General features: G+C 37.2%; 1 protein-coding gene across 3 annotated transcripts in view; it reads right to left on the minus strand.

Annotated features, from left to right (window-relative positions):
- Positions 1 to 9,324: 9,324 nt before the first annotated feature.
- The window catches only part of arl15b (ADP-ribosylation factor-like 15b), a 77,997-nt gene continuing 61,636 nt past the window's right edge, over positions 9,325 to 25,685 (minus strand). For all 3 annotated transcript variants that reach the window (XM_073829474.1, XM_073829473.1, XM_073829475.1), the window contains one exon: positions 9,325 to 10,934. In XM_073829474.1, the coding sequence (XP_073685575.1) occupies positions 10,782 to 10,934 (153 nt within the window). In that variant the 3' untranslated portion in view covers positions 9,325 to 10,781. The remainder of the gene's footprint in view (positions 10,935 to 25,685) is intronic.

Consider the following 25,685-nt stretch of genomic DNA (forward strand, 5'->3'; position numbering starts at 1 on the left):
AACTTTGTACTCAGACAAAGGAAACTACATTTATGTATATTATATGTACTAAGCTACTGAGCTATGCTTTGAAACAACCTCCCAACTTTTCTCTTTTTTAAAAAAAAATGTGTTTTTTAACTTGGAATGTGTAATATAATTTCAACTTTATCTTTAACAGCTTTCTAGATGTTTTTAACATTTCAAAACACATTCCCATGTTAGTAGACAGATTACACTTTCACATGTAACCAACAATTCCACAACAAATATAAAATATCATAATGAAATATCATCAAAATATTCATCTGACGGAGGTGACAGAACTGACGGAGTTGACACATCTGACGGTGTTGACCAAAACCTGAATTTGTAGTCATTTTAACTATACAAATACATTGAATCAATTAATTACTCACTGTTTGTTGTGGTTGTTTTAATACAGTATGTTATTGTTTGTAAAGCTTCTATTCAAGAGTCACATTTAAGTATTCTGATATATTATTGGAACACAAAATCTTATGGTGGTGACATCTGACGGTGTTGACAAATTTGCCATTTTTCACAAAACAAATGGAGTTCATGTAGTAGACATTTAGTTTTTTTTTTTCTGTTGATGCTAGGGGCTAATGGAACCTGCTTCAGGAGAATAAAATGGTTTAAAGATTTCAAATAATTTTCTCAGAAATTGGATGTTTGGTGTTGACATATCATAGTTGTGACACACAAAATATTAACATTAGAATTAAAATATTCTAAAACTATAAAACTTAGCAGAGCCTGTGTGACATTGATGTACTCTGCAGAAGAGGACTGTGGCAAGGGGGTCCTTTTAGAGTGATAGCCCCTGATATTCCCTGATTTTATTACATTTTAAGTAATGTCTGACGGTGTTGACAAAAAGTGAGGACACACCTTCGAAACCTTATTAAACACACATGTCTGACTGAAAAACAACCTTGCTTTAATATGAGATATTATTAAGTGTTGCCTTTGATAAAACAAGGTCTTTTTCATCATTAAAATTTTTTTTAATCCATTTTATAGCATATGAATGAATAAACCCTTCTCTGTGGACACACAGTTTTAGATGTAGTGAGAAGACAATAAGTGTCATAGATTTCACATAATAATGAGCAAATGAAATTGAAGGGGATAATTGTGTTAAATACATTCTATTATTAATCCCCATAGCATTTACAATTGAAAATATGTTTTATTTTTAAAACTAATAGCAGTTATAATTGGTGGACATGTTTTGTCCCATGTCTCAAGAATGACTGACATACAAATTAGTGCTTATTTAATCAGTGTCTCATTTGCATATATAAAATTATGACATTTTAGAAAACTTGTTATACAATAAAAAACTTCAGTTACGAATATAATCAACCACCTGGGGAATACATGGTGATATCTGTTAGTTATATGTTTTTACCCTGTTTGCCTGGGGTATCTTGCCTTAAAGGGACAGTTCAACTAAAAAATAAACTTTCATTTTCATTTTATTCACCCTTCATGTCAATGAAAGTCAATGGGGTACAAATGACCATCATTGTACGGACAAAAATTGTTCAGCATTTTTGAGCAAACTATCTCTTTAAGAGTCGCAAAAGAAACTAATAATACCTAAATTTAAGAAACTTTCTGAAACTCTCCCGTTTCACAGGTGTGATAGAGAGCAGGGACTTCTTAAGAAGATTACCGTAAGGCTGTCAGACAGACTGACACTGGGGGAAAAGTAGAAAATATTGAACGTTTGTCTTGCAGACAGCTTTGTGAAGTTGTTCAGACATGGGTAAAGTTTAAAGATTAATCCCAAGTGTTCATCTGTCTGCATACTAATATTCGTCTGGGATAGCGTGAGTGAGTCATTTTAAATGGTCTCAGGTTATTTTAGATAATGTCTCTTCGCCAGACACAATACCCATTACCAAAAGATGGATTTTTCAGAAGTTCATTCTTTCTGCAGCTTCATTTGCATTTCATTCTGTCAGAACAGGTTTTGTCAGTCACATCTGAAAACCAGGCGAATAATTTTCTGTCTGCCCCCAGAAAGCAAAGTCATGGACAATTTTAATGTTGTATTTAGAGATTATTAACTGATCATCAGTGTCTGCGCTGGTTTCTACTTAAGTTGTCCTCTGGTCAAGGAGAAATGAGAGAGAGGTTAAACTAAGGCACCTAATTATATTTCCGGATGTCTGCTGTTACCTGAAACTAGTAGAACGTTTCTTTAAAGTGCAGACATAGAATAACAAAGTGGTCTAGTGGTCCAGGTTGCCTAAAGCTAGGGATATATATATATATATATATACAGTTAAAGTCAAAAGTTTACATACACCTTGCAGAATCTGCAAAATGTTAATTATTTGACCAAAATAAGAGGGATCATACAAAACGCATGATGTTTTTTATTTAGTACTGACCTGAATAAGATATTTTACATAAAGGATGTTTACATATAGTCCACAAGAGAAAATAACTGTTGAATTTATAAAAATTACCCAGTTCAAAAGTTTACATACACTTGATTCTTAATACTGTGTTGTTACCTGAATGATCCACAGCTGTGTTTTTTGTTTTGTTTAGTGATAGTTGTTCATGAGTCCCTTGTTTGTCCTGAACAGTTAAACTGCCTGCTGGTCTTTAGAAATATCCTTCAGGTCCCACAAATTCTTTGGTTTTTCAGCATTTTTGTGTATTTGAACCCTTTCCAGCAATGACTGTATGATTTTGAGATTCATCTTTTAACAGTGAAGACAACTGAGGGACTCATATGCAACTATTACAGTAGATTCAAACCCTCACTGATGCTCCGGAAGGAAAGCCGGGGGTGTAAACTTTTGAACAGAATAAAGATGTGTACATTTTTCTTATTTTGTCTAAATATCATATTTTTGTCATTTAGCACTTCCCTTTAGAAGCTACAGAAGATACTTACTTGTTTCCCAGAAGACATAAGTTAAATTCGCCCTGATCTTTAAATTCAAAAAGTTTTCACCCCCCAGCTCCTGAAGGATAGTTTACTTCCAGAACAAACATTTACAGATAATTTACTCACCTCTTGTCGTCCAAGATGTTCATGTCTTTCTTTATTCACTCATAAAGAAATTATGTTTTTTGAGGAAAAATAAATCAAGATTTCTCTCTCTATGATGCCAGCGAATTTGAACTTCCAAAATGCAGTTTAAATGCAGTTTCAAAGGCCTCTAAACGATTCCAGCTGAGGAAGAAGGATCTTATCGAGCAAAACAATTGGTTACTTTCTAAAAATAATTTGTAAAGGGTGTTTGATCTTCTTTTGACGTTCACTTTGTAAACACTTGGTCGGTACTTCCTCAGCGATGTGGAACGATTTTGAAGTTGGAGGAGAAAATGATATGGGAGTTTGAGGGTTTTTTTTAGATTTTTGAGGTTAAAAAGTATATAAATTGTCAATTTTCTTTAGAAAAAAAAAAACAATCGTTTCACTAGATAAGACCGTTCTTCCTCGGCTGGGATCATTTAGAGACCTTTGAAGCTGCATTTAAAGTGTATTTTGGAAGTTTAAACTCTCCACTACATGGAGAGAAATCCTGAAATGTTTTCCTCAAAAAACAATTTCTTTACAACTGAAGAAAGAAAGACGTGAACATCTTGGATGACAAGGGGGTGAGAAAAATTACCTGTAAATTTTTGTTCTGCATGCTTTTTCCTTCTGGAGCATCAGTGGGTTTTTGAACCTGCTGTAATAGTTGCATATGAGTCCCTCAGTTGTCCTCAGTGTGAAAAGATGGATCTCAAAAACATACAGTCATTGTTGAAAAGGGTTCAAACACACAAAAATGCTAAAAAAGCAAATAATTTGTGGGACCTGACTGACTTTTCTGAAGAACAGCAGGCAGTATAACTGTTCAGATCAAACAAGGGACTCATGAACAACTATCACAAAAAAAAACACAGCTGTGGATCATTCAGGTATGGAAGCCTGTTACCGTCACTGAATATATAAAATAAAAAAACAAAAAAATAAATTAATTGCGATTTTTTTTCTTGTAATTGCGAGTTTACATATCACAATTCTGTCTTTTTTTTCTCAGAACTGTGAGATATAAATGCACAGTTGCGAGTTATAAAGTCAGAATTGCTAGATATAAATTTGCATGCTATAAAGTCCAGTTCTGAGGATTAAAAAAGACTGATATGTTCTGACTTTATAACTTGCAATTGGGAGTTTCTCAGAACTGTGAGATATAATGAACAATTGGGAGTTATGAAGTCAGAATTGCTAGATATAAAGTTAGAATTGCGGGATATAAACTCACAATTCTGACTTTTTTTCTCGCAATTGCGAGTTTGTATCTCACAATTCTGACTTTTTTTCTCATAATTGTGATATAAACTCGCAATTGCGAGTTATAAAGCCATTTCTGAGGAGAAAAAAAGACTGATATGTTCACAGAAATATATACTTTATAATTAGCAATTGGGAATTCATATCTCACAATTCTGACTTTATAACTTTTTTTATGCAGTGGCCGAATTGGCTTGCATATTCAGGTAACAAACAACACAGTATTAAGAATCAAGTGTATGTAAACTTTTGAACGGTCATTTTTATAAATTCAACGATTATTTTCTCTTGTGGACTATATGTAAACATCTTTTACGTGGAATATCTTACTTAGGTCAGTACTAAATAAAAACCACATCACACCAAAGAAAAATGCATTATTAACCACCCAGCCAAATCTGAATGATATAAAAACGCCAAATAAATAAAGCAAATTATGAAAATCTTGAAAAAATAGCAGTACCCACCTTATTTTTTCCGTATGAATGGCCATTTGTAAATATGGGTCTGGCCAAAGTCCCTTTAAGCTGTTTCCGCCACTGAATAAAAAAAAAAAAAAAGGTAATCGCAACTTTTTATCTCGCAATTCTGAATTTTTTTCTCAGAACTGTGAGATATAAATGCACAATTGCGAGTTATAAAGACAGAATTGCTAGATATAAAACTGCGTGTTATAAAGTCCAGTTCTGAGGAGAAAAAAAAGACTGATATGTTCACAGAATTGCGAGTTTATATCATGCAATTCTGACTTTATAACTCACAATTAGGGCTGCACGATTAATCGAACGATGTTGTGAGGCGCGTTTAGTCAATGAAGCCGGTACTTTGATTAGTAGTAAATCCCCATCACGTGCGTTCAGCTGGAGCGGCAATTCAAACACCCCAGCGTAAATCACTGACAAGCCACGCCAAATCGCGCTCAAAATCGAATTCGATTTTCAGCGCGATTTGGCGTGGCTTGTCAGTGATTTAAGGCTGTGTGTATTAACTGCCGCTCCAGCTGAACGCACGTGATGGGGATTTACTACTAATCAAAGTACCGGCTTCATTGACTAAACGCGCCTCACAACATCGTTCGATTAATCGTTGCAGCCCTACTCACAATTGTGAGTTTATATCTCACAGTTCTGAGAGATTGGGAGTTTTTCAGAACTTTTTTCTTGCAATTGCGAGTTTGTATCTCGCAATTCTTTTTTTTTTTCTTAGAATTTTGAGATATAAACTTGCAATTGCAAGTTATAAAGTCCAGTTCTGAGGAGAAAAAAATAGAGTGATATGTTCACAGAACTGCGAGTTTATATCAAGCAATTCTGACTTTATAACTCGCAATTGTGAGTTTATATCTTACAAAGTCAGAACTGTGAGATAACTTGCAATAACTTTTTTTTTTTTTTTTTTAATCCAGCGGCAGAACGGGCTTGCATATTCAATTAACAGCACAGTATTAATAATCAAGTGTATGTAAACTTTTGAACAGGGTCCTTTTTATAATATATGTAAATTATATATATGTAAATGTCTTTTATGTGAAATATCTTACTTAGGTCAGTAACGTTACTAAATAAAAACCACATCACAGTCACACCACAGAAAAATGCGTTATTAACCACCCAGACAAATCTGAATGATATAAAAACGCCAAATAAATAAAGCAAGTTATCAAAATCTTGAAAAAATAGCAGTATCCACCTCGTATCCATTTCGTACGAATGGCCGCGGCCATTTTTAAATGGTATGGGTCAGGCGTCCGTTGTCATCCGTGTCCAGCTATTTTTAACAGCTCGTTCTGCTGCTTGATATTGTATTGCGTCTTACCATATTATTTTAAAGTATTATCTTAATTATAAACACACTGGTTTGTAGTGCCAACCGTTTTACCGTTTACTGCATGTTGTTATTCTTCTCGTGAACCGGAAGTCTCGCGTCGGCGCTGAAACCACGCCCACTCACGATGACCGAGCAGTTTTGTAAATAATCGCAACCAGGTACGCGTAATAATACTCATTTACGCGACGAAGGCATACTTAAGCTATATGCTAACTAAATGCTGAAAAGCTGTAATGGTTAACTCCACAAATAAAAACCCCATACATAGTTCACATTCTTTGTCAGTGTTTCAGCAATACATTTCTAACATTAATAATGTGTTTAGAAACAGTTCTCTGAATTGCCTTTACACAGACTTCGTTTTTTATTCCCACTGTTTTGTTTTAACTTCCCCATCATCTATAAATGTGTCATTTGACATTTTAGCTAGATCTGGTTTTGTTAAGCTCCTGTATGGACATGGATACATTACGTTTATTGGATACATGGATACATTAACTTCAGAGTCTGATTTATGGGATTCCCTACAAGCCAATGAAAAGAAACTGCCTCCATCTAATAGTTTTGTGGGTTATGAGGACAGCTGGAAATGACTGTAGATGACTAATCCATAGACAGGGAAACACTATGACTAATAACTCTTGTGCAGATGACCCACAGAGATGCTGGCGTTCCTTACGCTTTAGTCAGTAGCAAGCTTAAAGCCATCCAGATGATCAAAACAAAGGGAAATATCAAAGAAGGCAACTTATTTTGCAACTTATTTACTTATTGGTAAATGGGTCAGTGAAATGACGTTCATTTCTCTAGATCTGTATTCTGAAATAAACTTTGGGGACAAAGTCAGAAATAAAAAAAAATAACACCTTGATATCATCAAAAACAAAAACAAAAACAAAAGAATGACTAATGACAGCAAACTTTAAAGGAACAGTTCACAAAAATGAACGTTTGCTTAAGAATTTCTCACACTGAGTTTGTTTCTTCATCAAAACAGATTTGGAGAAATGTTGCATTACATCACTTGCTCACTAAGGGATCATCTGCAGTGAATGGGTGCCGTCAGAATGAGAGTCCAAACAGCTGCTTAAAACATCACAATATCCACAAGTAGCATCTTGCAAAGTGAAAAAGTTGCATGTTTGCAAGAAACAAATCCATCAAGACATTTTAACCTTAAATTGTCGATTCTGTCCACAACCAGTTCATAAGAACACCACCTTCAGTCGAAAAAAATCCATCCCCTGTTGTCCTCTCACATCAAAATCCACCAGCATATTTGCTTACAACTATTTTGTACTGTTTTCACTTGTAAATCATGCTTGATCTGTGCATATTTCTCTTTTGATTCAGTGAAAACAAGCAATTTCATGGATAGAGAACTGTATTTTAGCCAGAAACAACAATTTGAAACTAAAAACATCTTTTCTTACAAACACAAAGCTTTTGGTTTCACAAGACGTTAACTGATGGACTGGAGTGGTGTGGATTACTTGGGGATTATTGTGATGTTTTTATCAGCTGTTTGGACTATCACTCTGATGGCACCCATTCACTGCAGAGGATTCATTGCTGAGTGATCTAATGCTAAAACAGTGAGTTTTCATTTTTTTAGGTTAAAGTGCCCCTATTATGCCATGTTAAAGGTAGTTAATATTGTTGTAATAGTCTCTTAAAACAGGTTTACATGTATGCAAGTTCAAAAAACACTTTAGTTTTCTCAAAAATTAGATTTAATTTTACCCCGTTTCTAAATGATTCGTAAACGACTCGTGTGAAGCAGTTCGAAGAATCAGTCTCTCTAAACCCCTCCTTTCCGTGAGCCCTCACTGCTGTGATTGGTCAGATGGTGCAGTCCTTTTGGATTGGTCTACCGCTTCAGCGCAAAACGAAACGCCCATTGGCATAACTGAACGACAGCTGTGGAGACCTGTTAATGCGTAGAAAAGATAGCCTCGATTTTACCCTATCAATTCGAGCCGGAGTCTGACGATGAAACGGTTGAAGTGGCACATAGACAAGAAACTGTTTTGCAAGCACGACTGGAGCAGGACGTTTCTCAGTGGGTGTCATATTATAACTGTGGGAAGTGCTTGCAATTTGCTTTTGTAAGCGAACCGGGCACACCTCTACGTTGTGAACTTCAACACTGTAACGTACAACCCATAACACTGCGTTAAGCCATCGTTTATCATTATCATTACTTAAACTAATAAGGCAGACAGACAGTCAAGCTGCATCAATCACAATTTTTAGACTACATTGCACTCACAGCTGAACAACAGAACTACAGAAACGCAAGTTAGCCGCTTACCAAGACATGTGCGGGGTTGTTACACACCATAACGTACACAAAGACGTATTTTGAACGATCGCTAGAAAATACAATCATCAATTATTAATCATACTTACAGGTAGAAGTTCAGAGGAGCAAGCCGGTCCAAATAAACTGGGCACTGATCCATTTTTTAAAACCAAGCGTTTGGTGAATCTCGCGTTGTAACGTTACTCCCCAAGATTGGAAAAACAGTCATCAGTAAAATGACGCGAACACAACACAAGATTGGAATTGGACTGCTGAGGTGTTGAAAAAATTAATGTTAACCACTCATCCTTGGTAGTTTCATCTTTCGGAAGGGCATATAAAACAAATTCACTCGCAGGGCGTCTTCTTGACATGATGTAACGTTAATCCACGTGAAAATGGTAGGCCTACTGTTTGTGGGCGGGCAAGTTGTTCGCGAAATTGAACGTGGGCGGACATTACGCAAATGTGTAGCTCGTGACGTGTGGCCGTTACAGAAAAAAGATTCGAATTGCTGACGACTCGTTTAGGCGAATGTGAGCCGACTCTTTTTTTTGTTAGACAAAAACTTCATTTATAGTGCACTGTCGGCGTCACAACTTTGCAGATAGTTTATGTTCACATACAGCTACATGACACACTACATGAAATATCATATTTGAAAAGGCATAATAGGGGCACTTTAAACTATTCCGTTAACTAGTTTTCCATAAACTTTTATTCATATTTCTTGGAATATCATGGAGAGGACTTATAAAGCCCTCCATAACTCTGTCAAGGTCTAGATAATTTGTTCTCATTCATTATTCACAAGTCGAAAAAGTAAAGTATAATATCATCCTATAAGTAAATAATGAAAAAACAACACATTGTCCTTCTTCAGCCTTTATTTTCCATGTTGCTCAGTGGAAATTATGCATAAATACACATAAACACCGTCAAACATGTGAATGACTTGACGCCACCTTGGTAAACGGCTAAAAGTCCACCTAGACTTTTTTTTTTTTATCTTCCAGTACAAAGACAGGCACATGTCTTTCCAGAGACTGATCTGTAACAAATGTACAAATATCTGAATTACAAAAAGGCAGCTGAACTGGTTCAGAGGGTAAAAAATTGTAGTAGATATAAATAAAACCCTAGATGTTGATGATTATGATGCTTGCTTTTGGAAGTGTGGCTGATGTGGCACATGAATGATTTGGTTAACCCCAGACTGGGCTCTCGCATTGGCTTCCTCCTCCGTTCTCGTCTAGAAACTCATCTAAATGGAACAACATTGAGACTAGAAGAGGTGTGATGATGCAAAGAGAGTGTGTTACATTCAGGGCCAACAGAAATACAAAAAAACGAATAACGCGATATCCAAACAAGCACATGGTAAATACATCATGCATACAAAAGGCTGCGTCACGGTTCGGGGTTGAATGTGGTTTTAGTGTCTTTGGTGAAAAGACAAAGTCAAACCTGTGTTACATTTTTCAGTAGGGCTTCTTCAACCATTACCATTCAAGACGAAGCAAAGCAAAATCTTGAATATGATCAGCTGTGAAATAATAGTAGACCAAGTTACGAAAACATCTGTGTTCTCAATGATCCCAAATTAAAAATGTGCGTTTATAGATCACTCTGTAGCTCCAATGGTACATCAAGTGCGGCTCCATGCAGTTTAGAGATATTACATTTTATTATTTTACTAATAAGGAATCACTCATAATTCCACTTTGTTTCACTTCACAGCCACAAATATTTAAGACGGCCTATTTGACATTACATTTGTGAGAACACAATGAAACGTTTGTTTTAAAAATACATTAGCACTCACTTTAAGGCTTTTAAGTACAAACTGGCATCTATCTCTCTCTCTCTCTCTCTTGCAAACACGCATTCACACCATCACTCAAACGCTGTGCTAAGAAAACAAACTAGGGACTATGTGATTTCCAGTTGCCCTATGTGACCAAGCATATGATTACATCATCTATTTAGTAGCAATGTGCAACTAGGTCTGTATTAAAAAGAACAGACACAACCATTTTACTGAGAATGGCAATCGTGTGTCGAACGCTCGCTTCTTCTGGGTTAATACGTGTGGTTTGAGAGAAGCTATCAGCGTTTAGGGCTGAGGTGCCTTCTTTTTCGGTAGATATGCATCCTTGCGTGAGGATTTACCCAAGTCCATTTATTTCCCATGGCTCAATTTGTTTCACCACAGTAACAGAGTTAAAGTAACAACGTAGTTTACACAACAGCCAGGCTGAACCGGGGATGTGCTGGCCTGTGGTGAGTTGGCGATCGGTAGTGTCTGAGGGATGCTGGGATGTCGTCCCCGGGTCATATCCTGCCTGTCTCGTGGTCCTTCTCCTCGAGCAGATGAATGAGCTGACTGAAGCTCTCCTTCACCGAGTCCATGTTGTCCACCGTGCTGCCCTCCAGAATCCAGCTCTTGCCTCGTGCCAGAGGTTCCAGCTCAAAGTATTTCTTTATCTGTGTGTGAAATGAGGAGGTGGAGAAAGAAATCAAGCTCTATTAGGTGGAGACTTAACTATGAGCATGATGTAAATAACAAAGGGATAGTTCACCCAAAAATGAAAATTACCCCATGATTTAGTCACCCTCAAGCCATCCTAGGTGTATAAGACTTTCTTCTTTCAGACGAATACAATCAGTTATATTAAAAAAATGTCCTGGCTCTTCTGAGCTTTATAATGGCAGTGACTAGAAGATTTTGAAGTCCAATAAAGTGCATTCATCCATCATTAAAAAAGTGCTCCACGCAGCTCCAAGGGGTTGAAGGGATAGTTTACCCAAAATAAAAAATTAGCCCATTATTTACCTCTAAGCATCCTAGGTGTATATGGCTTCCTTCATTCAGATGAATCCAGTCAGAGTTATATTAACAATTATCCTGGAATTTCCAAGCTTTACGGTGTGTTCACACGGGGCGTCAGCGTCAACGCTTCCCATTGAGTTTGAATGGGTGACGTCAAGCGTTGCCAAAAAGAATTGTGGATCCGTCGGCGGCGCTTCACTGGCGTTGCTCGCGGCAGATGTTGAGAATTTTTCAACTTCTGCTGCGAACAACGCCAGTGAAGCGCCGCCGACGGAACTGTCAGCCAATCAGGATCGCTCTATGCAAATACAGTATCCAGGCGACAGCCAATCACGTTCGTCCTGTTCAAGAGCAGCAAACTGTCTAATTTCATTGGCTGACGCTGCTATGACCACGGCGTCAGTGCCAAACTTCAGCCACGCCTTCCGTCAAGTGTTGACGCTGACGCCCCGTGTGAACACACCGTTAGGATTGCATGGGCGGGTGTTTCTCTTCATCAGTCCAAAACAAGTCTAATAAAGTGCATCCATCCATAAAAAAGCACCTCACATGGCTCCGGGGGGTGAATAAAAGCCTTCTGTAGCTAATCGGTGCATTTTTGTAAAAAAAATCCTCCGACATTTTCTTTACAAATCCTTGTTTTGTACATCTAATTTGTGTCCACTGTTTTGTTTTGATTTCTCCACGGCGCGCTGCAGAAGCCATACCTCATCCACCTGGAGCTGCTTCCGTGTCCGACAGTTTGCATATGGATATTTGTCTTACAAAAATGCATTGATTCATTACAGGAGGCCTTCATTCGCCCTCTGGAGCCATGTGAGGCACTTTTTATTGAGGATGGATGCACTTTATTGGACTTGTTTTGGACTTATGAAGAGAAACACCCGTCCATGCAATTCTAAAGTTTTGGAAATGCCATGATAATTTTTAATATAACTCCAATTGGATTTGTCTGAAAGAAGGAAGTCATATACACCTAGGATGCCTGGAGTAAATATTGGGCTAATTGTAATTTTTTGGGTGAACTAATCCTTTAATAAAGGCTTTCTAAAGTGAACCGATGTGTTTGTGTACAAAAAACATCCATATTTAAAACTTTATAAACCATAAACTCTAATTTCCTGTAACTGTCGCACACGCGTTCACGAGAGAGGGCAAATTAGAAGTACAAAACGAAGATTTGTAAAGAAAAATGTTGGAGAATTCCGATTTAAGCCAAAAGAGTAGACTGGTTTACCTTTGCTGTAAACAAATCTTGGTTAGCGGAAGCTAGAGATTACGGTTTATGAAGTTTTAAATATGGATATGTTTGTTACACAAATGCATCAATTCACTTTAGACAGCCTTTATTTACCCCCCGGAGCATTGTGGAGTACGTTTTATGATGGATGGATGCATTTATTTGGGTTTCAAAATTTCAATACCTATTCACTGCCATTATAAAGCTTGGAAGAGCCAGGACTTTTTTTTTTTATTAAACTTAGATTGTATTTGTCTGAAGGAAGAAAGTCATATACACCTAAGATGGCTTGAGGGTAAGTAATTTTCATTTTTGGGTAGACTATCACTTTAATCCAGTTTAATTCTGATAGGCTATAACATTTTCCCTAGATTTGTAGTGAGACGCATTTTTGTAAGCCTGTTTTCACTGAAGCTGGAGTTTTCCTTCAAAATAAAAGCTCTACTGCCGTTTCCGTTCAAATTAAACCTTGCTGACAGCTAGTGGTTTAAATGGGTAACGTCACTGCAGTCCAAATTCAAGTGTAGAAATTACGAAAGAAGTATTGTAATTTCCCTACTATAGTGTAAAGCAAAAAAATACTTATAAAATATTTATTTTCATTTATTTTGCAGTGCAATTGGCTTACAATATATGGCTATTACCGTCATTATTGTTGTTATTAGGGCGCAAGCCCAAGTGGCGAAGGGCCCTATTGTTTTTCTTTTAGGATTCTTCTTCTTATTATTATTTATAATTTTTCGTCAAGGTTTTGGGGCCCTTAACATGTTCAAAAACTCTTGTAAATTGGCACACACCTTAGAATCTGCAGCCATTAGGGCCAGGCAGAGACTGGTACACAAGCGTAGCAAGGGGACTCTACAGCGCCCCCTGGAATACGAAGGGCCATATATCACACATACTTGCACTTACACATATGAAACTCTGTACACATATATAACACATCAAGCCGAACAACTTTCACACTGTATGTTGTAGGCTCCACCCAACAGGAAGTTGGTTATTCAGGGTTTTGTGAAAAATGCATGCTCTCCAATTTGAAATACTAGTCCTAGGATTTTTTACCCACACACTTGATTTTAAAGTGTAACCCTTTCGTTGCTGTAACCCTTCAATGCAAACTGCCAGAGGGTTACTATAAATGCATGTGGCTATTGCGCTGATTTCTTGTGCCCGTCATCGCTGCTTGCAGCTATATGTATTATTATATTCTAATTTGTTAGGCTTCCTAAAACACCAGTGTGAATGTAATTATGACTGAGACAGTATACCAAAAATAAAAATTTTATTTAAATTTTTTATATATAAAAAGAGTCTTCTTAGTTAAGAACATGGGTTGGAGCTCTTAATTTTGAACTCTTAAAGTGCATTAAATTAAAAGAGTAATTTAACTTTAAAATGTACAAAATGTAAAAAAAATAATAATAATTTGTCTTTTTTAAAAAATATTGCAATAAATATTGTATTGTGGACTTCATAATGCAATATGATCATATCATGAGATTTTTATATTGTTACATCCCTACTCAGATTACATTAAATACTAGGGATGCATTATATATTGGTGCAGTTATTGACCAATATTTAGGATTTTTTATGTCCAATATAAAATATAAAAATGTTATCCTGAACTGCTGCTGTAATTGACCTCATTTACAAGTGAGATATGAAACAAATCTGCAAAGCATTAGCTAACAAGTGCTGTATTGAGTTAGCATAACTAGCTAGTTAACAACATTACTAGCATGAGTTGGCTTACAATTTTTATTTGGGTATTTATCTAACTAAAATACTAGCACTGTACTAAAAACTTACCGATACCGATAGACCATAATTAAGTCCTTCTTGTGGCCGATGCCGATACCGATACCCAATACGTTCATATTTTTATATGATAATTTTGTGCACCCAGGAGAATACAAAATCTAAGATAAACTAATGAAATGTATATTATATATCTGGGTCAAACAATCATAGCAAACATCAGTCCTGACTCTTCAAAAATGTTTTTTATTTTTTGTGTAAGGCACCACAATTCTAAATAAATAAAATGCTTTGACATTTGTCAACCTGGAAAAAATGAAAAGTGCATCATGGACTAACGTCAGATGTCCAAATGTCCGTTAAAGCTTACGTGTAGTCCATTCTTATTGATCATATTATGAATGTGTGCAACAACCAAATCGTACAAGACGGGGAATAAAACATCAGAATCGAGATTAAAACATCTCAACATTTAAGAATGCCGCATGCCAAACGCAGGTCATGTGACATGAACCAACCAATCAACTTCATCCTTTCCCTTCATAACATTGAAAGCACTGCCAAGGTGGAGAAACAGCTTATCATAGCTGTACAGGAATAAACATTTTTAAATAAATTTAATAACAGAGCTACTGCAAGCGATTTTTAAAATCCATTTATCCTTTGCTGAAACTTCCGCGTCTTTATGAAGAGCGCAGGTCATGGTTGCTTAGCAACGGCAGACGCCACAGCAGACGCTACAGAGCGGTTTGGAAAGAAAGAGAAAGTGGCGCGTCTAGCGTTTTCCACGCGTTTTTAGACGCGACATGTGAACGGCCCCTAAAACAGATTCACCGCAATGACGACCTCTGAAGTGAGATATATAAGATTTGTTGTGTTAAAACTTGACGGCTTTTTACCTCCTCTCGGAATCCTTGCTAAACATGTGTTGCAAATAGCAATAGCATCGTCCTCCTCTGCCACCGCGAAAAACTTCCAGACCAGCGAAAACGATGATGACGACACAGATGATGACGTATTAAACGCGACAAAGTCCGAGAGTCACTGCAGTTTACAGCTGCAGTCACCTGCACTCGGAAAGCAGATGAATCTCAGATAAACCAGACTGATTGATTGATTTAGCAGCAAGAGTACTTTATCGGATCGGATTTCATTTATTTATCGGAGCAATAAAAATGACATAATTTTTACCCATATCGGTCAATAATTGATCTGTCCGATAAATATCGTGCATCCCTACTAAAAACCCATCCTGAGATCAGACTGTTACTTCGTAGATTTAAACAAGAGTTTTCAACAAACATTTGGCTGTGCTAGTTATTTTGGAACAAGTTTCCCCTACTGACCAATAATAACGCAGAATAAACTGTATCTGTAAATATTCAGCCTGTAAATGAGATCCAAAATAAAACAACTAGATCTTTATTCTATTGAAGTTAGAAAGTGTGAGGTATCAGCCAAGAAATTCCAATGTATTAGCCAGGGGAATATGAGGACAAACTTGTAGTACTAGCGCCAGTCCTTTTCAACGGGGCAGAAATGGGAGAGGAGGGAGGAATGCACACACTGCGCTGATCAGCGTTTGCTACGGTAGATGATGTGGAGGAAAACTTGAGGTAACAGGAGTAAAAAATTCAAAAAATCTTGTCTTGCAGCCCTATGATTAGCCAACATGATGAACGCGAAGACTTGAGGGACAGTCATGTCACAGGATTAATCACAGCGTTACGTGAGATTAGGAAGGTTCTTCTGATTATAAGCAGCTCTGTGTTTTCAGAATTTCCAAGGCAACAATAGAAAGCAACAAACACAAATATTTCAACAAGAGCTATTTCCATGCTTGAAGCCCTTCATGAAAGATCTACAACCATCTTACTGAAAACTAAAACAGCCAGGTGTAACATGTACACTGGTCCCAAAAGGCATTTGGAAACTTGTGGATACAAAACAACAATTAAAGGAATAGTTGACCCAAAAATGAAAATTACCTCATGATTTACTCACACTCAAGCCATTCTAGGTGTATATGACTTTCTTCTTTGTATTTAGATGAATACAATCAGAGTTATATTAAAAAATGTCCTGGCTCTTTCAAGCTTTATAGTGGCAGTGAATGGCTCTTGAGATTTTAAAAGTGCTCCACATGGCTCCAGGCAGTTAATTAAAGGCCTTCTGTAGCAAATCAATGTATTTGTGTAAAAAAAAAAATCCATATTTAAAACTTTATAAACCATCATCTCTAGCTTCCGCTAACTTACATATGCATCATGCGCTTAAAGTTTTAAATATGGATATTTTTCTTACACAAATGTATCGATTCACTTCAGAAGGCCTTTATTAACACCCCAGAGCGGTGTGGAGTAATTTTTATGATGGATGAATTGGGCTTCAAAATTTCAACACCCATTCACTGCCATTAAAAAGTGTGGAAGAGCCAGGACATTTTTTAATATAACTCAGATTGTATTCGTTCGGAAAGAAGAAAGTCAAATACATTTAGAATGGCTTGAGGATGAGTAAATCATGGGGTAATTTTCATTTTTGAGTGAACTATCCACACTTTTGAGCCATTTTAGTCTTAGAGTAACCACATGTTTAGTTCTCCGCTTTAACTTTTAACCTGTTCTACCAAGTATTCAAATACTAATAATATTGAAAAGAAATATAGTTTTGCTAATTTCTTTTTAAAATAAAATATATTTTGTACAATTCCTCTGTTAAACATTGCAAAAAGTCTATACATGTGAATTAAATTTGTGGTCATTGTATGTTTTACTTAACATTCATCAATATAAAATCTTAAAGGGGTTGCAAAATTATGGACATAACATTTGTGACCCCAGACCACAAAACCAGTCATAAGCAGTGTTGGGGAAAGTAACTTTTAAAAATAATGCATTACAATATTTAGCTACTCTCTAAAAAAGTAACTAATTACGTTACTTTTGCGTTACTTTTTAAATCTGGGCAGGGCTTGCTTGTTTGTTTTTAATATAAAAAGTTCTATTTTTGGCAAATGTAACAGCCTTTTCACACCGAAAGCCTCAGGCTTAGAGAAAAGTACATTTACGTCTGTACAGTAGACCGCAGAAGAAAAAATGTCAACTCTTCAGCAATAAAAAAGAAGGAAAATGTTTAAATGTTAGAATGTCTTGAGTAATTTTGGCTTATTAGTATCATCGAAGGTTGGCAGCAAAGACATTGGTTAATAAAATGGGATTAAATATATAAAGGATATTTGTATTATTTAACATTTAATCATTGCAGGTTTGCACTGAATTTCACTGTTTATATATATTTTGAGAAATACTTTTTTTAGTGAGTGAGATAATTTTTTTGCACGTTCACATTTATTCTAGAACTAAAGTAACATCTTACAATTTCTCTCAACATGGGGACAGGAGAGCTTTTAATCAATAAATGGGGGGAAAAGTAACTGGTGTTACTTATTTGAAAAAGTAACTCAGATATTCTCTTGTCAATTAAAAAGTAATGCGTTTCTTTACTAGTTACTTGGAAAACGTAATATTATTAAATAACTTGCGTTACTTGTAATGCATTACTCCAACACTGGTCATAAGAGGTCAATTTTTTGAAATTGAGATTTATACATCATCTGAAAGCTGAATAAATAAGCTTTCCATTGATGTATGGTTTGTTAGGATAGGACAAACTATATTTGGTCGAGATACAACTATTTGAAAATCCTGAATTCCAAATTAAGTTCTTAGCAATGCTTTTTACTTTTCAAAAATTAAGTTTTGATATATTTACGATAGGAAATTTACAAAATATCTTCATGGAACATGATCTTTACTTAATACCTTAATGATTTTTGGCATAAAAAAAGAAAAATCAGTAATTTTGACCCATAAATTTGCTAATTAAGACTGGTTTTGTGGTCCAGGATAAAACATCTTATTTTGTGTGCACAGAGGTAAGAATGTCATAAGTAAATGATGACAGAATTATCATTCTAGGTTGATGCCAGAAAAACCTTGACCTTCGCATGAGCATCTAAACATCCAAAAATGTCCCTGTCAAAGTGATTTCTCCCTTACAGCTCCTAATTTATGCTTCTACCCAAATCGTTGACCCCTGACCTCTGGGGACTTAAAGAAGCCCAGAATAAATATAGAATAAGCCACTAGCACAGGTGTGAAAAGTGAAGGCTGAGAGGCTAAATCATTCCACACACTGCACTCACATCATTCCTGACACAAAAGAAACGCACTATATTTTCCTCTTGTTTTGGCGGTGTTTCTGGAAGCTGTCCCGTCTCGTCACCTGATTGGCTCAGCCCCAAACCTCCTTGCTGTGGAGAGAGACCACCGCACCGGGAGCACTTCGTCAAGCCTGGCCTCTGATTCAACATTTAAACTCACTCACAGCGCTGAAATATATGGCATCAGTGTCACATCTAGGAAAACACTGAGCTTAACTGACAGCCAGCGGGAAGGGGCCAAAAAAGCTGTTGGAATTTTTCACTTCCCTTTGAGAGTGCAACGAGAGGAAAAAAATAAATTAAATAATCAAACAAAACATCCTTTGAGCCAAAGCTTTCCTATTATGCCAAGAATGTTGATTAAGATTTCCCTGTCTGGGACTTCATTGCTACAAAATTACACAATCCTGCTGCTTCGAAGAGCAAGAACAAACTTGGAACGCAAAAGCATATTTGTCTTTTGTTTCACAGTGAAACCTATCCAGACCTAAAAAAGCAGATGTAACATTTGCAGAAGACAGGGGGGTTTAGGATGGTCTGCCAGTGACGTTCATGAAAAGTACTTAAAAAGATGATACGGATTGATACAGAGTGCTGGTATGTCTCACAACAGCTGATGCAGCAGAATGCGTATAATCTCGAAATTGCGCAATGGCTGAAAAGACTAGGCAGAAGAAATTGGATCAGAATGAACAAATTTGGGAGTTGTGCGTACCTTGTTCATACGTATATGGAAATTTCTGAAAAAGCATTTTCATCTTACGTTGAGCATTCATGAAGTTCATCTCGGCTACTTTTCGTTTCTGGAAGAAGACACGCTGAGAGCAATAAGCCAGAATTTACCTCAGAAGAAGAACGCAACGCGATTCGCAGCTTTATAAGTCGCTCTTTGGCTGCACAGACAAGCACAGATTTAGAGTCTCAGCCTCAGACAGGACAAGAGCAGTGGATTTATTGATTTATTTACTGTATATTACGCTGCTGCCACACACATTAAATATAAACATGCAATTTCTTTCCCAGCTGTTTACCTTCACAGACATAACCAACTGTTTTTGTAACTCATGTGTGTTTTTAACATAAACTTGTGTGTATTTGACAGTTTAAGCGCAATAAGACATGAAAGAGAACTTAGTTTAGTACTCACTAAACTTTCTGTGCAAGTGATTCTGGTGTGCGCGCTTAGAAAACCACATGTCAGAAGTTTAAACTAATATGGTTTAAAACATGATTTCAGTGCGATAGACATAATAAAAACACCTGTTTTGTTTTGATCAGAGTATCTGAAGTACGAGCTGTAAAGGCAGGGTTGCCAGGTTTTCACACCAAATCCATCCAACTGTTACTCAAAACTAGCCCAATCGTGTTTCAAAGTAGGGTCCACTGTTAAAAAAAAAAAAAAAAAAAACATGTTCCAGGGGATTAAATACACATTTTTTGTCAGGGTTCCCCTGGTAAATTTGCATTTAAGGGGCTAAATATGACGTTATCGGGGTTGCTTCAACCCGCGGACATGAAAAACAACCCATAGCAATGGTGTAAAAGTACCCCAATTCTGACTGAAAACCGCACACTTGGCAACACTGTGGCGGCTCATTTGCATTTAAAGAGGCATGCATGAAAACAGTGTGTTTCTGCTTTCACTCAAAATGGGCATTTTCAAAATTATATAATAAATGATCTGTGGGGTATTTTGAGCTTAAACTTCAGACACATTCTGGGGACACCTGAGACTTACATTACACGTTGTAAAAATGGACATAATAGGTCTTTTTTAAAACAAACAAAAAAAGTTTTATTCTAGCTTCATGCATTCATGCATTTTTGTGGGTAGGTTTATTTAAAAACAACATTTTGAACAAAGCGTTTTGATTCATGCATTTAATACTCTTTCAGAAGATGTGTAATAGCGCCCCCTACCATATAACAGTAGAAATACAGAAAACCGGAAAATTCTGTCAATAGTGACGAAAGAGTTAAGAATGTTTTGGGAATGTGTATTTTACTGATACAGTATATGCATACTCCTCCGTATAGCAGTATGATCAATAAACATTTGTAGCCTGACCTTTAAACATCAGTGATGACAGCTGACCACAAAAAACTAACCAGCGTTTTGTTATTTTGGTCAGAATTCTCCCTGTTGAATTCCAACACATTTTTTTATAAACAATTGTCGCCATGCTCAAATGATGCGCATGATGTGTTCGAAAATGGGTTTCACGTGTTCATGCGCATCAAGGAAAATTGCATTTTGAAAAGTGTTTTCAAAAACCTGTTTTCAGTGAAGTAAAACATTGTTTACATGTGGACGGAAAGCCAAAACACAGTGAAAACTCAACGTTTCCAGAAAATAAATCCATTTGTTTTGAATGGGATTTTAATTAGTGTGCTGTTAGCACAGCCATTTGTTTAAAAGCAGACACAATTATGCCGTGCCACTCAAAAGCTTGCGGAAAAAAACCCAAACGGAAAGGAAAATATCTCTTATGTGGCTTAGGTGAAAATTCAATTGATTTAGACAGTCAAATTCTGGATAAACCATAAATAAAACAATTGACAAAAAGTTGACAATTATTCTTGTATCAGTAAAAATAAGAAAACTGAACAGTATCTGCGGATGTTGTTCTTAGAAATTGGTATCAGCACACAGATATGATTACAGAAATGTTGTATGCATTTGAAGCTAACCTCAAGACATGTGCAAAGCTTACATGGCGCCAACTAAATCTGCACGTTCTCCAAGCCATATTGGCTTTTACACCTGGTTTACTGCAGATCTTTCTGTTTATGACATGTTTGGATATGAAGCCTTTCCGGGGTCAGTGGGATAAAGCCTTACTGGAGACAAGCCGTGACTAAATTACTTTGTCAGAGACCTGACTACCGATGCCCCTGCGCAAAGTCAGAAGCTCACAGGTTCCAGGTCAGGGGCCGTGAACAAGCCTCTTGCCTGTGCGCTTTCATAGTGTGTCTGCCTGGTCATAGGGCAGATTTACAGTAACTCAATTTGCGTGAAGCTTGACGGTTCACATCTGGATTCGCAAAGGAGCTGGGATTGAGCTAATTAACTGCAGCATTGCAGGACCGCAAGGTCTCTCATTGGTCAAACTATCCAACCGCCAGTCAGTTGTCCTCTTGCCCTGTGCGTCTGTGTGGACTGATCTTCATTTGAGAACATAGACCCACAGACAAACCGCCTAAGGCACTGACAGGTGACCTGCAGGCAACAAACCTGCTCAAAGTACGATCAACAAATCCATCTGATATCCATCAGACTCTGAACTTTGTACGCTTAACCACACACACAGACCCACCTGCAGTTCTGCTCTCCAAATATGGGAGAAATTCCCCAATGGAAGTGCTAATTTCTTGAGCATACTGCAAGTGTTATCATCGGGGGAGTCATTTGGAGGATCGCATCACAATGAGTTTCTAAAGATAGGAATGCGTAAGCATTGTGATATTCATCAGTTTCGAAGAGAAAAACATGAAAAGGTTTTCAGTCCAAAGATGGAGCTGAAGCAGACCCACTAGAGAAACGGTGGAGAGCACACCTCCTCCCCCAATCGCTGAGGCTCTGTCCAGTTGTTTTGCGGAGCTCCAGTTTCTGTTATTCATGTGTTAAATCAGGCTCATTCCACAGCAAACCACAGCAGTTCCATGGGCCCCCTCTATTCACATGCTGGAGGCTGCACTCCCTTTCTGAATAGATTTCCTCATATTAATAAATGGAACAGTATTTCATGCGGGGCAACGAAGGCCCCGTCGCTGGGGATTCCTCAGCGAAGAAACATTCCTGACAAAGTAGCTCAGAACAAGAGCTTCAGCCAAAATCGTGTTCAAGTTTCAAAACAAAAAGTGCTGGCCAAGCAATACGGGTATACATGTGCATGTATTAGAGGTGTATACATGTGCGTTATGTATTGCTCAATCTCCCCTGACAGGAATGTCTTTGCAAATCTAGAACCAGAACAAGGAGACAAAGCTGCAACAGACAGATAGTTTATGCTGTCAAATGCAGTATAGAACAAAATGTATGGGCCTCCGTGCACCTGAGATGAAAAAGCACCATCTGCTACAATGCCATGACCAGTCCCCCCCCCAAACAATAACTTCCCGTCGTCATGACTAGTGTTGGTCGGCTCTTATGTAAGCATGTGTTTGAGTTACGGTGATGACTGAAGGGAAGTTCAGAGTTCTCATAACTCACCGAGTCTGGCTCCAGAACATTAGGAACATATTAAAAGGAGCTGAACCTGGCCCCCTGGATATCTTCAACAACACTTTACCTAAACATAATCCCAACCGGGAGCCCCAAGCCATATCAGCGGTGATTCATAGACAAAAATTCAAATCTTGATACTAACCCAGCAGACAGTCATCCATATGCTATTTCCCTTTGCTTTACACGCGTTCACACCCTTCTAGCGTGACAGGCTCGAATGCAAATGTTAGGCAAGGCTTGCTCTCTAGACTCACAACACTGCAAATCAAATTGGTTAAAAATACCTAATTGTAGCAGTCGCTCATGAGAGAAGTGATTCAATTAGATTGGCCAAATGGGGTCTGCAACATAGTCAAGATGGGCAATCTGGTGCCTCTTTTCCACATATTTGACCAGTTCCGGTTTTTGAACCACTGTGGATAAGACAAAAAGGTTTCGTACTGGCCCTAAATGCTTGCCGGTCTAGAACCGGCAGCCTACTATGTCGGAAAAAGAGCAGGGCGAATATTTCAGTCGCATTTGAAAACTGACAATTACAAAGAGTGACAGATTTTAATTATTTTTTAAGGGAGCTTGTAAATGAGATATTGATTTAATACAGTCAAATAAACAAGAAGTTAATATTAAGTAAACTCACTATAACACTATTGCCCAATTTTGCTCTATTTTGTCATCAAAAATGGTCTGAAACAAGTCACAATTGAGCCGCTGCACATCTCCATTTAAACACAGCGTTGTTTCGTTTACAAATGAACATGCATTTTTAAACAAATCTAGTGAGTCAATGATTCAATTTCCCATTCATAAAGACAGTCACTTGCTTTATTCCTGAATGAATCAGTCGTTCGAGAGAATCAAATGAATAAAAATAATTCAGTAATTAAATCAGTGACTTGTCGCCACCTACTGGCAGATTTAGTTTCATTTGAAAAGTATCTTTTAAGTTAAAATCGTTTAATTTTTTTGTATTCTAAATTTTATATTTAAAACATTAATCTCAACATGAATTTATGAATTTAACTGTACTCATGCCAACTCTGAGCCTTATTAAACATGAAAATACACCTACAAGCCAATGTTGTGTTCTTCTGTGCCACCTCTGTAATACAAATTAATTTTGTTAATACTGATTTCATTTGATTGGTTACTTATTTTTATTCTACTTGTTCTTATTCTGTTGTTTTAATTGGATTTTTTTTATTTGACATAAAAGATGACACACTTTTAAAATAAAGTTGCCAAAAATTCTATTACAAAGATAAAAACAAAATTCCCCTTTAAATCACTTTAAGGAGTCAAATATGACCTTGCAATGATTATTGATTAGAAGGTGCTCCTGGAATTTTGACTGTGCTCCTAAATTTTTTAAGTTTTCAGGAACACTGAAATGGTCAAAACACTGAACACTGAAATGGTCAAAAGCAACATCTTCATTGGCAGCAATTACAAACGTCAACAACTAGCGAATGGAGGACCATGATATGTTGTGTGTCGTCGGTTTCGTGATAATCACTGAATTACGTGATTAGCGTACACTTACGTCACTGGTAGTTCCTATAGAATTGTTTTAGACCATACTCTGAAGTAGGAGCTAATTTAATAACTAAATGCATTCCTAGTTCCTGCAGTGTGAACACGCCAAAAAGTGTATACTTCCGCCAATAGTTCTAGGAACTATGAAAAGGTTCCTCTGGACCAAAGGCTCCTATTAACATTTGCAGTAAGGAGTAGTTCTGAACTCTACAACAACAAAAACTTTACAAGAACAAGAACTTTAGCTTATGGAGCTCTCCTAGCGAGCTGATGATTAGAATCAGGTGTGTTAAATAAGAGAGACATTCAACATCTTTGTAGTGCTGGGCTTCCAGGACCAGGATTGAATGCTACCGTTATACACACAAGGGCTATCCGGAAAGTAGACTCACGTAGCCAGACCTTCAAACTGACAGCAGAAGGTCTGGGAACCTTGGCCACTTTGAATGGCGAAGGACTGCCCAAGAGCCTATATGACTGACAAGTAAAGCCACCAATTATGTCACAATAACAGACCGGTGTGTTAAACTCCTGGACGTATTTTAAATAGTCTATGCTGCAAAAACTTTCGAAAACGCTGCAGACCCTGTTTCAAGTTTGAAAAGTCTGCGGTTGCGTTTCAGTGAAAACGGACCAAAAAAGAGACTTAACCGTGATTGTCCACATTCACTCTGCATATCCTGGATGACTGTATAAACAATAACATCAAGCTCATTAGTTGCGTCTCATTTCGGAGCCAGTTAGATGTCACACAATGGCTTTCTTTCATCACAGCATCTTTGGCTACGTTTACACTAGTGCATTTTTGTTTTAAAACACCTAACTTTTGCTTAGGTTACGCCTGTCGTTTACACTACTCCACCATCTTCAACCCTCAAAAACTGAGACTTGCGAAAATGTTGCAGACCCTGTTTCAGTTTGAAAACTGCGATTGCGTTTCAGTGTAAACGGACCAAAACTAAGACTTTGGCATGGCTGCCCACATTCATTCTGCGTATATTTGACGACCGTGTAAACAGTAACATCATGCTTATTAGTTTCTGCGTTCTCTGGAAGTCACATTTGAAGGCTAGTCTCAATTAAGAAAAGCAACCATTAAATTGTAAAGTAAAAAAAACGGTAAAATGGTTACTTTTGTTAAATAAGATGTTTGCAGCCTACAAATGCATGCCCAGTGTGCATGAATGGTCATGTGACATGCGTTTTCGGTTGTGTAGTGTAGATGGAGATCGTTTCTCAAATAGACGAGTATTGTTTTCATTTTAAAACGCTGTTTTAAAACGAAAACACATTAGTGTAAACAGGACCTTTGTGTCCAGGTGGAACATTGAAGAATGCGACACACACGTCTCCTGGAAATTCTGTAGAATTCAACCAGATGACGACTTCGAAACTCCTGAAGCGTTTCCAATTTT

Source organism: Garra rufa, chromosome 23 (assembly GCF_049309525.1).
Source record: "Garra rufa chromosome 23, GarRuf1.0, whole genome shotgun sequence".
Classification (NCBI taxonomy): domain Eukaryota; kingdom Metazoa; phylum Chordata; class Actinopteri; order Cypriniformes; family Cyprinidae; genus Garra; species Garra rufa.